Source organism: Zosterops lateralis (genome assembly GCF_965231275.1).
Source record: "Zosterops lateralis genome assembly, chromosome: 4".
Taxonomy (NCBI): domain Eukaryota; kingdom Metazoa; phylum Chordata; class Aves; order Passeriformes; family Zosteropidae; genus Zosterops; species Zosterops lateralis.
The window spans coordinates 27,431,791-27,449,516 of NC_139765.1; the positions used below are offsets into that span (position 1 = coordinate 27,431,791).

Genomic DNA, 17,726 nt, shown 5'->3' on the forward strand with positions numbered 1-17,726 from the left:
TGAAGTGGTAAAGAAGCTTTCATTTTAGAAGTGGATGGAAAAGAAACGAGTTTTCACTCATGCTCGTCATGCTAATTACCAGGCAGACAGGTTTGGTAGTCTTGCAGCTCATCCCTTAAGGAGTGGTTCCCAGCTATCAACTGTGTAATAGCAGGTATTTGTCCAGTTTTTGCTCATCTGTGCATATACTGATGAAATAATTTTCTCATATTGAGAAATAGAGTAAGATGATCTTATTGCTATCTCTTTTCTGGTAATTCTAATTTGCATAAATGTAATGGCTGAGGGGGCTCTGCTAGTCTGTCCCAGAGTGGCGCAGCCTTCCCAGAGAGAGAGGTCTCACAAGAGACAACCTTCCAGGGGTCTCGGGCAGTCCTCTGGCCACCAGGCAGCCTCAGCGAGGTGCAGCCTGTGGCAGCCAGTGATCAGCTCTGAGCAGTGATTTCAGCTCTGCCTGGTGAGGTGATCCCAGGCTGCCTCAGAGACAGGAGTGCCATGTGGTGATTCCACAGGGACAGCCTTTTTTGTCTAGCACCCTGTGAAGGGGGCCAGGGATAACAGCTCCCTGCTGAAATGGGCAGAAGGTGGGGTATTTATGGGGGAAAGCAGGAGTGGTGCCAAAGAAGAACCAATGGGTTAGAAGGGATCTACATGGGTATATCGGAGCATTATGGGTACTTTGCCCTGACTGGAGAGAACAGCCTCATCTAAGAGTTACCTCTCACAGGGAGGGTTGAGATGAGCTTATCACATTCCATTCAAGGGACATCCCTCCAGGGCAGAGGCTTGGCAGGCTCATCTGCCTCTACACATAAAGACTGACTATTTTTTTTCTGTAGGGTTTCTCTTCAGTCTAGAGCAATAATGAGAAGACTCCTTCACTTACAAGCCTGTTATGTATTTGAATTGTAGGAGTGTTCCTGCATGTGCTTATGTGGGAGTATGCCATAAAATACATTTTCCATTTCAAATAACCTTTATATGTCTTTTTAGCATGTGTAAACAATATTTAACTGCAGGTTAAGTATCTGTGCTTTCCAGTTGTCAAGGAAACAGTATCATGATTGGTCTAATGAAAATATATGTAGCTTACTTCTGTAAACATACAAGCATCTGTTCTAAAGGCACTGTGCAGTATTTTAGATACACAACTTGGATTTTTTTTCCCCCTGCTAGATCACTTTTATATTAATTTATTTGGAAGACTAAAAAATGCCTTCACTTTTTTTTTTTTTTTTTTTAACAATGCATATAGAGTGCTGTTTTGGTTTTGTTACTATCTCCTGCTTTACTTTCGATTAGCATTTAGAACTTTGAACTCGCTGTAAAAGGAATGAATTTGGCAGTTCCTCATAAATATTTGTTTAATAAGCCATTCAGCTCATGTTAAAAAACTGACTTTATTCTTAATGTAGGAGTGATTCAGGTTATGCTGTGCTAACTTTGCATTTTGTTTGGTGTATATGTGGAAGGTATTACAGCCACAAACTATCAAAGCCCATCAGAAAATGTCCACGAAGGAGGTACAGTGATTGAAAATTGTGATGGGTCATCTCCAGATGCTATGAGTGCTGCTTCAGAAAATGCTCATGAGACTTGTGAAGAAATGGTAATATTATTGTATTCCATTTAAAATACATGATTCCATAAATTAAACCTTTAAACAGAAATGAAATGAATCCTTTTAGAGATGATTTTTCAAGTCATTAGAAAAATGAACCTAAAATAATAGTAATGATGATGGACACACATCTTCTGACACCAAAGCTGACTTAAAACTGGCTTCTACTTCTTTCTAAAAAAATACTCAACCTGGTAAATAAAGAAGAAGGGCTAACTGCTATGCAGATAGCCAAAGTTTAGTAGCCTATCCTAGCTTTTTAACGTGGTCTGATTCAGCACTGCAAGTGCTTGGTTGTGCTTATGATATGCATAAAGTTGAATGCAGTTGTAAGTAAGTTGTCTGATACCTGACATTTCAGGTATCATATAGGTCATCTGCTCCTTTGTCAGAGTAAGGAAACTCTGTCTCACTTCCATGGCTTTTTTAGCCAGTTCCGAATTGGTGTCAGTGGGGTATAAGTGTCTGTCTTTGGACAGGCTGTTGAGCAATCCATTATAAAGCCAATGTGTACAAAAATAAAAGAGGAAAATGAGAAAACTTCGTGCTTCTCTGTGAGCAGGGGGTTTGGATACAAAGGATTTTTTTCCTTTTGTGATGGAAAAGGTTGAGACATACCTTATAAACAATAATCACTGTAAATTCATTTATAATCTTATATTGTTTTATCTGGGTTTTGTTGGCAGATGTCTGTTGTGGTTTTTCAAGTATTTGGTGTTAATGGTGAAATTGACATCAGAGGAGAAGACACAGAAATATGCTTACAGGTGAACCAAGTGATACCAAACCAGCTGGGAAATATTGGTGTTCGACAGTATCTGTGCAACAGAACTGTTGGTAAGAACCAGCAATTCAGTGTGGTGAAATTGGAGCGGGAAACATTTGTTCTAAGTAAATAAAAATGCAAATGCAGTTTTATGTTAGACTAGCACCCTGTTATGCTGGTTTAGATCTCTGATTTTTTTTTCTTCATTACCATACATTGAAAAGGAAGAATAAATAACTAGAACTGTGTATGATCATGTGAGTCAAAATTTGCATTGCATTGAATTCTAGTCATTAGTTTGCTTTTTTGAAAATGAAATAAGCTGCATTATGTGCCAGTTTTGGTTCGGGTAGAATTAATTGTCTTCCTAGTGATTGATATGGGGCTATGTTTTTTGGATTTTGTTTTCCCTATTAAACTGTCTTTATCTTAAGCCATGAGTTTTCTGGCTTTTACCCTTCCAGTTGTCTCCCCAATCCCACTGGTAGGGGAGTGAGTGAGAGGCTGTGTGGAGTCTGGCTGCTGGCGGGGTGGAACCATGACACATTGCACTATGTCACTCTTTTGTGAAGGTGGAACTCCCTTGTGATTGTAATAGTACTTTGCTTAATGTACCTTCCTTTGAAGGAGTGTTTTTTTTTTCAAGATCACTTTCTCTAGATGAAATGACACACACAGTTTAAACAGGCTTATAAAGTGTGGCTTAAGAAAATCTTAAAAATTTCCTCCTTCAATAAACATGAACTTTAAAGACAGACAACTGGTTTTGGTTTGGTTTGGGATTTTTGTTTGTTTTGTTATTTGGGTGGTTTTGTTGGTTGGTTGGTTTTTTGGGTTTTTTTTAAGCTTAATACAAGGAGTATGGTTTCATGCCAGATACTTGCACAGCTAGATCAACCAGTGTCTTGTCAGAGCTGTTCTTTGGGCATGAGTACAATATATACATTCTTTGCCAGAAAACGGAGTTCTCGTGGATGAGGTGTTTTTCTTGGCATGATGTATTGGCATGGCAGCTCATGTCACAGTCTGCTTTGCTCCCCTCTGTCTTCTACACGGATTGCTGGATGTAAGCTTTGTTGCACTGTAGGGTTTAGGGGGCAGATCCCTAATGCACCTGCTTCTGGTTCAGATCCTTTCCCAGGAAAAAGCTATAGCAACTGCCGTTTGTATTCCAACCTTCTATCAGCATGGCTTTTGTTCAGGAGGTGCTTCAGCTTCAGAGGTGGTACAGCCTCTGGTGCCCTGGCTAAAGAACCCATTTACTGGTAAGCTGAGCTGTTGCCAGCAGCTGCTGCGTGAGCAGCTGTTGCATGATGTTGTATTCAAGCATCTGAAGGCTAGGAGAAGGTCCAGCAGGGAGGACTCATGCCTGACCCTCAGTTCATACAGCACACAAATTGATTTCTGGTTATCTGCCATATCCTCTGTAAAAGCTGGAGGGAGTAAATAATATGAACATGCCACCTTCCCGCTCTTGGGTGTATCTACAGCTCAAACCTCTGATAATGATAATGCTTCCCAGCTGATAATGAGAAGCTTGTGCATTAATTATTTTGTGGATAGAAAGGGTCTAACATGATTGGAATCTCCAAATACTTCCACTTCACATCTCTTCCCTTCTCTTTCTTGTGGGTACCTGAATGGTTGAGCCAACAACACTTTTTTTTTGTTGTTTATGCGTTGCTGGTCACTCCTATTCTGTAATGTACATCTTCTCGCCACTGATCTTTTCTTCCCACTGTGATTTCTGTACTGTCAGGAATCTTCTGAGCCTAAAAAGCAGTTGCTGCTGCTCCCAGTGTCCCATATTAATTTCTATTTTCATAGTAATTTCTATTGAAACAAAAAGAGAAAAAGTTTGGAAAAAGCTTGAGAATCAGATCAAAAGAGACTTTTAAAAAGAGTTAATGGTAAAAAATACAACTAAAAGAACAGGTGAGAAAATGTGTGTGATAATATCTCAATAAAAGCAAATGTGTATGATAATATCTCAATAAAAGATCTCTTAAACCTTTAATAAAACTTTCTCAAGTGCTGCATTAACAATTGAAACCAGTAACCTGAGGAACCATGCAATGCAGTGAATGCTCAAGTTATAATTACAGTCTACAAGATGTTCTGGATGAAAATAACTATTTAAAATCTACTATAGTGTTAGTGCAGTAGATTTTAAAAGGGAAGAATGTGGCTAAAACCTGGACTAAGTTGAGGGCTACATGGCAGCTGTGCAATTCCCTGCAGGGTTGGATGCAGGACTGCAACTTTATCCAATCTTTCCTGTCAGCAAAACCAAAAGAAGACAGGATGGAGTATGGCAGAGGTGTTGTGGGAGGGCTGTGATTTTACTGAGATCTTACCATGCTGACCATGCTTGTGAAATGGCAACAGGAGCTCACAGCAGCTTCCAAAATTTTAAACACATTTTTACTCCATCTTCCCTTGACACTGCCCCTTTCATGCATCTGCAAGACAACTAAAATTGACTCAAGGCTGAGACTGAATGTGTGGTCTTTTCCTCTGCTCTTTTTCTGTACTTTGGATTCTTCCAGCAATGATGCAGGCACTCTTTTCAGGTGCAGAAATATTTAGGCCACCTACTGCTTATTTCTTTATCGGCATGTGTGGGAAGTATATGGATCCTTGAGGGAAACAAAGTTTCCCAAACCAGTTGCAGAGATTAATTGAACAGAGTGGTCATTGCTCTTCTATCTGGAGAGTGTCCCTTCTCTCCTGGGCTGCAGGTCGTTTATTCACTTCTGTCTGGACTGAGCCTAAAAAGAAAGTTGATACTTGCAGTATGGTTTTGGTTGGTTGCTTGGTTTTGGGGGCGGTTTTTTTGTGGGGAAGGGCAATATGAGATTTAGCACTACTTAAACATTGAAAAGATTGAAGGATGGAAACATGGCTGTTGGTGTTGTGGAAACCTCTATTCACAGAGGTAACAAAGGGAGAGATTCTGGTTCACAGCAAGATTCTCATGTTCATCTTGCCATTGGTCACTGTCGGCCCAGATTGACAGTGTATCCATCTACCCTGACTCTAGTGCCAGTAGATAACTGCATAAGTCCTGACTCTGCTGCTGTGCCAGGTCATCATGAACTGGCACACTATACAGGAAGAGGAACCCAATTAATATACAAATAGGAAAGCAAATCAATTACGTTGTCAGGCTGCTGTAGCTCTAGGCAATGTCTGTTACATGATGAATTAACATAATTTGGTTGATTTTTCTTGAGTTTCTTCCAAGCTTCAGTGCTTGTTTTTTCTATAGTTACTTGCGATTGTGCTTCTTGCCATAGAGATAATTTCTGTTGGTCAGCCATCATAGTGATGAGATGACCTGAGAATCCCATGGGGCAACTGCTTTGTGCAAGAAATGGATACTGGTCACCCCCCTCCACCCAATCTGGTTATCATAAATTTTTATTTTAGTTTACTTTAGTTTGGTTTATTATGGTTTTTAGAACTTTTTAGGTTGAATGTTGCAATTGTCCTTACTGATTAAAGATACTGAAATTAGCAAGAAAGTGCCAGAGTTTTTTTAACATTCAAGTCTATTGCCAGTCAAGTAATGCATATGTGGTCATACTCTCTATCTTACTGCATTGCTATTTATGGTTCGTAAGTCAGACAGTTCAGACTTTCCAAGAAAATACCTGCCCTCCTGAGAGAATGAAATGCCTTTATTGTTTTTCTGAATTGAAATTTAAGGACTTAGTGGAAAAGTATGCAAAATAATTGGTTTTCCATCATCAAGGCAGCAAGGAAGCAAAAATTTTTTTTTGTGGATGGTGATACTTTTGCATTGTCCTTTCTCTTGTCACAGTGAGGTACTAGCCCTAATAGGTACTCCTTATTTTTGTACTTTGAAGTGATATACTTAGAAATTTACTCTGAAGTTCTGTATTTGCAACACTGCCTTTTATGAATAATAACTCTATGGTACTTTTTGGAAAATCAGTTGGACAATAGAAGTGGAAATAATTACATCATAATTGATTTTTTTGTACATTACAAAATTTTAATGCAAATTTGTTCTCTTTTTGCAACAGGTTCTGACTGTAAATCTGTGGCTGGACCTGTTAATTCATCACCTGAGATTAGTCTGAGATGGGAAAGCGGGCCTAGTGCTGTTGTACATTCCCTGCTAGCTGTAAAAAATGGGTTTCTTCAGTGTCATGTGGAGAACTTCAGTGCTGAATTTCTAACATCTTCTCTCACAAACATTCAGCATTTTCTAGAAGATGAAACTGTCGCAGAAGTGATGCCTATGAAGATAAAAGTTTCTAATGCAAGGATTAATTTAAAAGTATGTTAACAATGAGATACTTGCCTGCTCTAAAAAGGGATTGTGATCTTGTTTCTTTGATGATAAACTACTAATGTGGATACAGTTAACTTCAAAGAAACTGCTATCATACTCTGAAAGGTCTTTAGATAATACTAAAATAATTTTAAAATCCATAGATTTTGTTAGCTCTGTGGTATGCCTGGAGGTCAATTTTTGCACGACCAAGTTACTTGTATATGAATTAATACTTTATACTTTTTCCTCCTCTCCCAAATCTTTCTTGTAGAGTGACAGTGTCTGGGAATTTTATGTGTAAGGTAGATCAAGCTTCTAGAGGCACTATGTGGGTTTTTCTGGTTGGGCTTTTTTGCTTAGCAGAGGATATGGTTTTTTAATTATAAACCAGGGATTTTAAAGGTTATTTATCTCTCCTAGTCGGAGGCTAGTTCTTGCAATGAAAGTTCTGAACAAAATAAGGAAGAAGGTTATGAAATTCCATTACCACTTGAACACTGTTTCTTACAACCCAAATTTCATGTTCTGCTCTACCTAGAAAAAGATACTAAACAATGCAAGCATTTTTCAGCACCATATCTTAAAATATTACCAATAAAACATTAGGAGAACATTTCTGCTCAAGTCTCTTAGGGGACTTTCTTTCAGACGTTTAAAGAAGATGGTGAGTTCTGTGCTGTACAACCACTGAATATAAAGATAAGGACACTTTTTTGAGGACTGTAGAACAACAGAAAAACCAAGATAATTATTACGTTGCTTTCAACAGTAATAATCACCCATATGAACTTTGGACAAGATGAGGACTGGAAGAGCAGCTCCAGTTCTACATCTGAGGCTAAGGCCTTGATTCTTTCAAGATCATTACTTACTGGAGAGGCAGTTGTCTTGTGTACTACTCAAAATGCATCAGTATTTCTTCCCTCAGTGATACAACCTTTCAGTCTCCTGAGGATATTTGAGCACTCTTCGAGCTGTTCCTTCTCTACGGGATTAGCACAAGCATTTTCTGTAAGAGCTGTGGATCTGTTCCTCAGATTTCAGTGGATCACAAACATGAATGCCCAAATGCAAATAGCTAAGTCTTTACATATAGTCATTTGCATTTAAAACCAGGATTGTGCTGGTTTATTGGCAAGAAAGCAGACTTAAGTAAAATGTTCTTGAGAAAGCAGCTGCTTGAGATGGGGAATGTACAGTAATAAACTGGCAACAAGATTCTACTTGGCAGCAAAAGCACCAAAGTACTCATTCAGCAGTGCACACAAGTCATGGTGAAGTTACTCATGATGGTTGACAAACTGCAAATTTCACATAGAGATGGTTCATTTCTGTTGAGTTGTTGGGTATTACAGAATGAAAAGATATGGTTCAAATGTGTGCTGCATTGCCATTCAATGCAGTACGTTTTTTTAATTTCATCTGCATGAGACTTGATACAGTGTGTTTCATGGCAAGGGAGGAATTTAAGAAAGATTATTTTATTGTTTGCATTTTCTGCTGCAATCTCAGTACTGTTTCAATAAACTTTGGAAGCTGTATCTCAACAGCTTTCTTGGTACACATCTGAGGCTGATATGTATAGTTTCTGATTATACTGGCTGCGTTATTCTGTTTGACAGGAATAATGAACTATAAAGACTTCCTGGGGAGACCCCAAAGAATTAATTTGTGAAGTTTCTCTCCTGTTAAGTACAGTAGCATAACTAAACTGCAGCTGGTGTCATCCCAAACTAAATTCTGAAAAGACAAAATCTGCTCAAGAATGATAGCTGTACCCATTCAATCTTTAAATAGTTCAAGGGAAAATCAGATATAGCACAGGCTTCTTATCTGTGACTCAGAGAGCTCCTGAGCTAACAAATGTCTTGAGTTGGGATATAATCTTATTGAGATGTCTGTAAAAACACTTTGAAGTATTTTAGCTGGCCTATATATTGAGTTCAGCAGACTTACTCCAGAGATAATTGTGAGCCTTTAATACAATCCCTGGGGGGAAAAAAATGGAGCCAAAGTTTAGTGGAGATCCATTAGAAAATTCTGCTCTGAAACATTCCCTTTCAAGTTTCAATAAATCCACTTATGTTTAAATAAACATTCTAATTAGCTATTTTGATTTCCTTGTAAACTCTTTTTTTATTATGTGTATTTTTTAGGATGACAGTCCACGTGAAAATCTTAAGGCGTCTGAGCTGGTACCCATAAAACTGCATATTGACATACTCTGGATAGAAAGAAATGATGATGGCACTTTTCTCATTAGAGGTTTGTATGTTCTTGCACTTTGGTATCTCAATTCCATAGGCGTGTTGTTTTTTGCCTTTGTGCGTACATGGGACTAATTACGAAAAGATAATTGATGGTGGTTTGTGTAAGCTGTGTTGCCATATGCCATGATTCTAATGTAGTCACAAAAAGGAGGATTACCTTTTTGAATACTGTATTGGCTGTGAGAATGCACTGTTGAATCAACCTGGGAGAGATAAAGATATGCTTGTAATGTCATCAGGATATGCTTCATCAGTGCATATCACTTAATCATGGTAAGTTTAGGATTCCTTTGTTGCTACAAAGCAGACAAAAATATTTCCTTTCTTTACAGATTACCAAGGTGGTTACCATCTTTGTTGTTTTGTGTTGCAGATAGTAGTAGAAATTACTGTAAAACCATGACCCTGACTTCTTCTCTTGATGTGCAGCAGTATATTTTAGCACATGTTATAGTGCACTTCAGTTACAAATGCTAGAAAGTTTCTTTAATGCCAAGTAATTAAAGTTATCTTCTAATTTAAATCCTTGATTCTGTAGGTTTATCTCACTATGTCTTTAAATGTTAATGTTGTCTTTGGAGAGATCTGGAGGCAGTATGTTAATAGCAATATTAATAGTTCTCATATTTCTGATTATTCAGCATGCATATTCTGTGGTGATGATACAGGTTGGTATAAAAATGTGTTTATTTTTTTCAGGCTGGAAGTTACATATTGTTTTTTTCTTCCTTTAAAAGGTTGTGAGTTTTAATTAAATTTTATTCTTAAATTTGGTTTTGAGAGGCAAGTATCAATGTACTTAATATTATATTTGTTTTAGGTGGGTTTAATTTTGTACTGATAAGAATAAAGCTTAAAAATCTTTTTGACAAAACCCCTGCACACTATTTCTGTAATACAGACAATCAAAAAGTAAATGATGTGTCAAAGATGAAGAATTCAAGCAGTACATTGCAGCAAGCAGTGGGATCTGTTGAACATAAAACACAGGACCAAGCCACGCAAACTGCTTGGGAAACACCCAGACCTTCTAAATCAAGCAGGGATTCATCTGACTTCCTTAAAAATGAGGTATTAAGAATTCATTTTGACTTCACCTTGCCCCCTCAAAATTACGTTACAATCATTATTAATCATAATTGTAAGGCTATCTGGGGGTGTGACTGTGATACACTTCTGTTTAGAAATCTGTTTGAGGTGGAAAATACGGATTGTGGATATTATAGTGTGGTTCACCAATTTAATACTGCTTTCTAAATAGTGAAATAATACACTACACAGTGACTCTTTTCCTTTAAGTCAGAGGGAGTTCTATAAGGAAGTTTTCTTCTCCCCATCTCCCTCATTCCTCATTCATCTGCAACTGCCAAAGACAGGGGACTTGACTGTTTGGTCAGATCCTTACTGATCTATCAGTCATACCCAGATTTTGAATGGATGATGACAGAAACCACACAATAATTTGACTGTTTTTCTCACTGGGTAACAATCTATGCCTAGAGCTCAGAATCTTGGGTCATTTCCATTCCACTCCAGAATGGAAACGGCATAGCTGAAACACGGGCTATCCCACCTTTTGAGCTAATTGCATCAACTCTCTCCGTGTTCTACACTCACTGACTGAGAATCAGTTGCAATTGACTCAGCCTCAGCAAACCTCTGCCCAGCAACAAATGGGAGCACTTGATATTTTAAAAGTTACTGTAATGGAAAAAGTCATTCAGTGTGGAGTTATACTAATAGTTTTCTTTTCTAACCGGATCATTTCAGCTCATTGAAGAAAATGAATGTCTCAAACATGAACTAGCCAAAGCCAAAATGGCTCTTGCTGAGGTCCAAATGGAAAAAGATGCCCTGCTTCATCACATGAAGAAGATGAATGTTGAACATCAGTAGGACAGTGTTCTGTTGGTGCAAAGCATCATCATCATAACTGCAGGTGGTGGTGGCACCTAAAATACTGCCTGCAAATCACTTGAAAATGTGGGGGGTTTTTTGCTTACAAAGTTTTCTCATTACAAAAAAAAGTTTGTGAACCAAATTCTGAAATCATCATTAAACATTGTAACTTTTCTCAACCCATTTTAAACTGAAATGACTTTGGAACAATCAGTTTATATTGTACTTTATTCATTTACAAGGGAAAAATCATATCATCTACTTTTAATATTATCAAAGGAAATGTTACTTTTAAAATGTTTTCTGAAAAGTGGATGGTTCAGCAATGAAAGAAGGTGCCTGGGTACATAACAGAGTCCATGTACCACGCCTCACTAACAAGGTGTACCTCTTTTTCTAACGTTTTGTTGTTTGATTGTTGCCAGAAGATACCTATACAAGAGGTTACATTTGCACTATGATGATACAGGTGAGATCCTCTAGAATAGTATAGCTACTGCAAATTAAAATACCAGCCTAAACTGGCCCTACATTCAGTGTAATTTTCCCCAAGAGGATTTTAAGTATAATCCTCTGGTGCTATAGAGTTCCGTATATCCTTTCCATATTCACTCCTAAAATAAAACAGTAAATGCTGGAGAATTTAAATAAGAGAGCATACTACTGGTCTTTCCTTCTGTGTGAAGGTCTACAGTATTTGTACAGCTGATGTAATTTAGCCATTCACTCTTTATTTTTCCTTTCTCTTTGAAGAGGATATAGCCCTGATATAGGATCTGGCCCTTGGTGACAGGTGAGCGTTGAGCCATTTTGCATGCATGTCTGATTCCTGCACAGCTCATCAGACATGCCCAAGGATTTGGTTCAGTGTGTTTAAATAAGTAATGTCAGTGCTTTTGAGGGGGAAAAATCCTATTGGGATTGGTTAGTTGTATATTGCTTTTTTTTTTTTTTTTTTAATAAACTGTAGAGAATCATTTAATTACCCAATGAAATTGTGAGATTACATGAACTATAATTGTACAGTTTAAATTATGGGTGATTTGTACAAACTGAACATAATTTTCAGCTAAAAAACGGTACAGATGAAAAAGTAAAAGAGCACAACACTGTAAAATAGAGACTGTAAGTGTGCTTCTAAACAATTAGGAAACAACACACAAAACCATACATGCCTATAAGAGATTGTCTTTGCTGGAAATAAAACTGACTGAATAATTTAACTAGTAACCTTGAATCTGACAAATGAAAATCTTTTAATTGTTACCACAATTGTTTCTGCTCCATGGGATGTTGGAGGGAAGTTCTGTTTGTAGATAAGCAAACAAATCTCAAAAAGTATTTAGTATCCTGTGGTTTGACTTTGCACATTTAGGCTGTCAAACCAGTTTTAATTAAAATGGTTTTCATTAAAACTTTTTGGAGGACACATAATTTGCACTGCTGGAAATAGTTACTGAAAATGTGTAGATTTTAATCAAGATCTCTGTGGTACAACTGGTTCAGGCACTATTTTAAAGCCTCCTGTATGAAACCCTAGTTGAAACACTTCTTAATGTCCATGGAAATTGTTATTTTATTATTCTGAATTAGATGAAAAAATACACACGCAATGTTTCTATTAGAGAAATTAAACATTTGTATTTGCATAGTTACATAAGACAACACAGTATTAAATATGTGTGGTGCAATTTCACATAAATATAATGTCAGATTCAGGGGAGGATTTCTCCCTAGGTTTAACTCTGGTTGGTACTATTAAAGAAATTCTTATTTGGTTTATCCTTGTTAAGATCTATTTGGAATTATTCTGAAGAAGGAATGTATAGAGTGCTTAGTAGCATGTTGCTAGAATATTAAATTGAGAATTACCTAATTTTTAAAAAGAAATAAATAGCAATATCAAATGCCAAATATCAAAATTGTTTTTTACTGCATAAACTAAAACTTGCTTTTTTTTATTAAAAACAATTGCAAACCAAAATAACAGCCCAAACCAGCCCTTCTCTGTACAGTTGTTGAAATTCAGGGTATCACTTCTTAGCACTTCACTATAACGGGAATACATTTCTACTTCATGGCCGTTGTACAGTAATGAACATCACCTGAGGACAGTTCAGAGGAGATGGGTGTGCCTGGTTGTGAGCTTGGTTGTGACAATACTGACAGTGATAGTACTGTGTCATTCTGAAATGTGCTTTGTTTTTGAAAAAAACTGCAGAGGGAGAGTTCATTTATTAATGTTTGAAAGTCCAACGTTAAACCAAGCTCTAACAGGTTATACTAAACATAGTTATGAAAAGCCTCAGAATTTTTTTTAAAAAAAGGGCTTAATTTATCCTCAAGGCTCTGCTGGTGTTCATAACCTCCTAGACAGGAAGTTTGTACTATTAGTAGAACATCTTGCTTTTATTCTGCAAAGACCTATATGGAAGATAGTTTGGAGAACTTCATTGTATATAGAAAACTGACTCCAGAAGTCTGGTAGGAAAACTGTTACTGTGTTTTTTTGTTTTATATTTTCTGTGGAAATTTAAACTGATCTGCAGTTTTGCTTAACATTCTTCATCTTGTTTAGAAATGGCTGGTTTAATGTCTAATCAAGCTTTCCCATCAGCTCACACCTGAAAGAGGCTGTGCCCTTTCCCAGACTTAGTCACTGAATCTTTCTGGCATGTGCTGTTCCAGTTCTTACTGCAACTCTAACTTTGTTGGTAAGCACCAGTTTTAAATCAAAATTCTGTGGCTTTATAGTATTACTTATAAAAGGCCTGGTGAAGAGGGAGTTTTGTAGAGATCATACCTGCTCGGACCCCTTCTGCCTAAGGCCTTTATTTCCCAATTCCATTAGCCATGTCTGTTTGCAGACTGTCTCACTTAGGAAATTATTTGAGAGTCTTAATCTGGGATCACAAGCGATCTCTAAAGTATAACTGCTAGCTGCAGAAAACTTCATCTGTCTGCCATGATGGTTGCCTTTATTCAAAATAATTTTATAATAAATGTAAGGAGAATGTCATAATAAAGGTAAAGACTTGTATTAACCATCTACAATTCCAAAAGTACCAAATGTTATGTAAGCATTGCAGGAGCAAACTCCCTACAGTGACCAGATTTCAGGTAAGTAATGATGGACACAATGATTTCTATATAAAATAATGTGCTCACATTGGTCTAGTTCTTAAAACATCACAAAATGCTTCAAGTAGATTTTCAGCTCACTTTTGTCATCTGCACATTTTAGAGAGTACATCAGATTCCAGTTCAGCTGGAATAAATGAATGTCTTTTTCTCTACTGTAAGAACAGAACATCACCTCGTTGATATGTTAAGTAGCAATGAAATTGTGGGCACTTGCTGTGAAATCTACTATTTCACCCCTCCCAGTAGGGAAATGAGTTTTTTGACGGCCCTGCAATACAACCTTATCTTTTTTTAATTCCAGCTCATGCCACTTCACTTCTGCTGACTGGCTTTTGAATAGCAGTCCCATTTCCTGTGCCTCATTGTGAACCCAGTGCAGGCTTTGTAGTGCTGAAGTGCAGCTGTAGTGCTGAGGCTCATGAGTGGCTCCCAGTGGTGCAGCGCCAAGCAGCGTGCTCTGCTCACTCCACTGAGTTCTCTGGCAGTGACCTCCTCTGCTTAGTAACAACAGGAAACCTGAAAGCACAAGCAGCACAAAGATCATGCTAATCACTTATCTGTGTTAAGGGATGCAAAACTTTGATAAGAGTAATGGTCTTTGCTGGAGGAACAAAGCTTTCTTTCTCAATAAAATTAAGAAAAAGCATAAAGATTGCTGGTAAATAAAAGCTCTGTAGTTATAGTTGTTTACAGTTTTAGCTATTTTTAGCATGCTTATATAAAAAATTAAAATTGTTCTGATTTTAAAGTTTATGGAAGATATTTTTGAATACTTCAATATTTCAAGAACTTTTTTGCAACTCTCAGCTTCTCAGATACTATAGAATGTCTTGCAAGTAGTCATGCTACTTGCTAGCTGAAACAAGTTAAATCTTCAAAAATCAGCTAAACTCTTGATAGCCTCTGTTCTCTCCTTAAGTAAGGGGCAACTTCTGCATCCCAAGGACATGAATCTTTCATATTTCCACCTAATTAAACGGGTAGATAATAACTTTTTTTAAAGGTCATTTTTGTCTTTGTCTGCCATTGCCCAAGCTACTCATAAGCATTTACATTAAAGTATCTATTTTATTATTCTTTCACTATCTCCTGGCTTTTTTTTTTTTTTTTTTTTTTTTTTGCCATCACTCATTTTAGTATGAGTAGAAGTGGAATATATGTATTTCCTGAAGCTTTCTGCCGTGTAATCTCAGTATTAAATTTTAATGTTGTTTTAACAATCTCTGAGAGCATTGTTTTGCAAGTAAATATAAGATGAACTTATGCTATATCTTCTTTGTGAGTACGATGGCAGCGTGTGGCGCATAATGCATGAACTGGTTAATGCAGTTTTCCTAGGACAGAGTCTGTTTGAAACCACCATGATTTAATTTGAGTTACGTAATTGGTCCGTATTTTAAACATTTGACAGAGACATGGACAAATGAACGCTTCGGAAGTGGTAGTCTGAGGCAGTAAGTGCTGAATAAAGAGGCAGCCTCTACACGACTTATCTGTAGAACAATCTGCAAACATCATTTCACCACTACCACGGACGGTGCAACTGCCAGAAACAACTTCTGTCAGTGGAATTATATTGTTCTAGTAACGTGGAGTTTTTGAGACGAGAGAATGCTTTTGCAGGGAGAATTGCCATGTTGCAGTCCATGCCGGTGAATGTCTTGCCGGTAAAGAGGAGCCGCGCTCAGCTGCGGATGTGTCGGCGGAGGTTCCTCCCCGCGCTGAGCAGCGCTGCCGCCAGGGGGCGCAGCGGGAGCCACCTCACTGGGCAGGGTCACCAGGCAGCCTGGAGCTTCCAGCCTCTTCTCATGCTCCATTTCATAACACGACTGTAAATCAGGGGTTTGCTTTGGTGGTTTGGTTTTGTTTTGCTAATTTAGACACCTTGGCTTTGTTTCTACTGCCTTCTTTATGGCATATGTTTCCCTCTTTAAGTAAATCACACAAACTGCCTGAACAGTGTCAGAAGAAACATTTTCTTCCCCCTTTTAGCTTTAAATAAATGATAAAAACTTATTTTATGGTAAGAATTTTACCTGATTTGTTGTTCTTCATCATTATCTCCTAAAAGTGTAGAATGATTTTTTCTGGTTTTTCTATCAATGTATAGATGAAAAGCTCCACCTTGATATTAACAACTTTTCATTTTTCTTGCTAACTAAAAAAATCCCTCGTTTTTAATAAAAGGAACATATAGAGAGATCCTGTGTTTCTTTGGGAATAACCAAATGTTGTCCTTTGCAAATGCTTACCTTACCCACCTTCGCCAGATGGTAATCTAACCTGACAGTTTATATTAACACTATAGTGTGTGGTAAGTGATCTGGAGTTATTTCTTTTTATATCCTGTTTGGCTATTCAAAAACTTAAAGGCAGAATGACTAAGCAGAGAGAAAAGGAATTTATATAAAATTTACTGTAGGAATGGGATCGCCTTATCTTTGTCAAATAGAGAAAACAGCATAGAAAGCAGCTGTCTCTTCATTCCTCTGGAATCTTAATGTAGTTTTTTCCCGTCCACTTATTTTTAATTCCCTTTCTAACAAGAGGCTGGAACTCAAGATAGGTACAATAGAGAGTTTTCTAAGACATCATCCTGCAGTGCCACATACTAGAACAAGTTGCAGAACATGACAATATACTGGACACCAGCAGAATCAGCTGCTTACCTGAACTGAGATTGATGTAGAAATGAATCTTCTCTGCTCAAACTTAGCAGGAAGTCTCCTGAAAAATCACTTCCTTCTAAACATGAGATCTGCTATTTCTGCAGTATTCACCAAAAAAAGAATCTATTTACAGACTTTTTGAGTTGGTATGTGTGTATATATATATTTTTGAAAGTATTTATACCACAGCTTTCTTAAAGAATTATAAAAAAGTCATCTCCAGCATTTCATTTCCTATCTAGAAGTAATGTAAGAAATAGGGTAAGTTGCGAACAGTCATTTAGAAATTCTTTAAGCAGTATCAGCTATTTGCTTTAACTGGGTCCTAAATCCCTCTGAATCAGCTCGCAATGTAACTCGTGGAAACTACAAGTTAAGTTTCAAACCCATGCTCATCTGAAGATATATCTGAGAGAGGTCATGACCTGAATGTGGTTCTTAAACCTTCCTTCGCAATTATCAGAAGTATTTTCAGCTTATGCAATAGGAAAGAACTCCTTCAAAGTCATAACGTTAAGAAGATTTAAAAGACTTCTTGAAATGGGACTTGACAAAATACTTCAGCAGGCAAAGGCAACCTAGAGTTAATCTCTTTTGCCTTTTCATTATGCAAAACATATCTCTTATTTAGCTACTGTAAGTCAAGGAGGAAAAAGGAAGAGTGTTTGAGATAAGTATAGAGAAAACAATACATTAGAACAAATTCTGAGCACCTTATTCATGAAAACGTGTTCCTACATGGCTGAATAGCTGTCATCCTTAATGGCAGTGTGGCTGCCTTCAAATCCACACCTGCTGGAATTAAAAGGAATATTTTTACTTAGCAGCAAATAGTAATGTATAGGCAGTAAAAATTTATGTTTTTTCTTCTCCATCTGGTGATAAAACTCATATATGGAGCAACGTCATACTGCATGTGTTAGCTAGATATTAACTGACAAGGACTGTAATAATCTCCCACTTTGCTGATGTCCTTTCACTTTAAGGACCCTTGGAAACCTTTTATGCCAATCAGGAGACCCTACATTAATTTATGAATAACAGGAAACTT

General features: G+C 37.3%; 1 protein-coding gene across 3 annotated transcripts in view; it reads left to right on the top strand.

The window, feature by feature from the left end:
• The window catches only part of BLTP3B (bridge-like lipid transfer protein family member 3B), a 49,808-nt gene extending 34,680 nt beyond the window's left edge, over positions 1–15,128 (top strand). For 2 of the 3 annotated variants that reach the window (XM_083858869.1, XM_083858870.1), the window contains 6 exons: positions 1,473–1,609; positions 2,308–2,458; positions 6,440–6,696; positions 8,850–8,958; positions 9,865–10,034; positions 10,734–15,128. In XM_083858869.1, the coding sequence (XP_083714995.1) occupies positions 1,473–1,609; positions 2,308–2,458; positions 6,440–6,696; positions 8,850–8,958; positions 9,865–10,034; positions 10,734–10,859 (950 nt within the window). In that variant the 3' untranslated portion in view covers positions 10,860–15,128. Of the gene's footprint in view, positions 1–1,472; positions 1,610–2,307; positions 2,459–6,439; positions 6,697–8,849; positions 8,959–9,864; positions 10,035–10,733 lie in introns of those variants that run through there. The other variant, XM_083858871.1, reaches the window with a different exon arrangement.
• Positions 15,129–17,726: the final 2,598 nt, after the last annotated feature.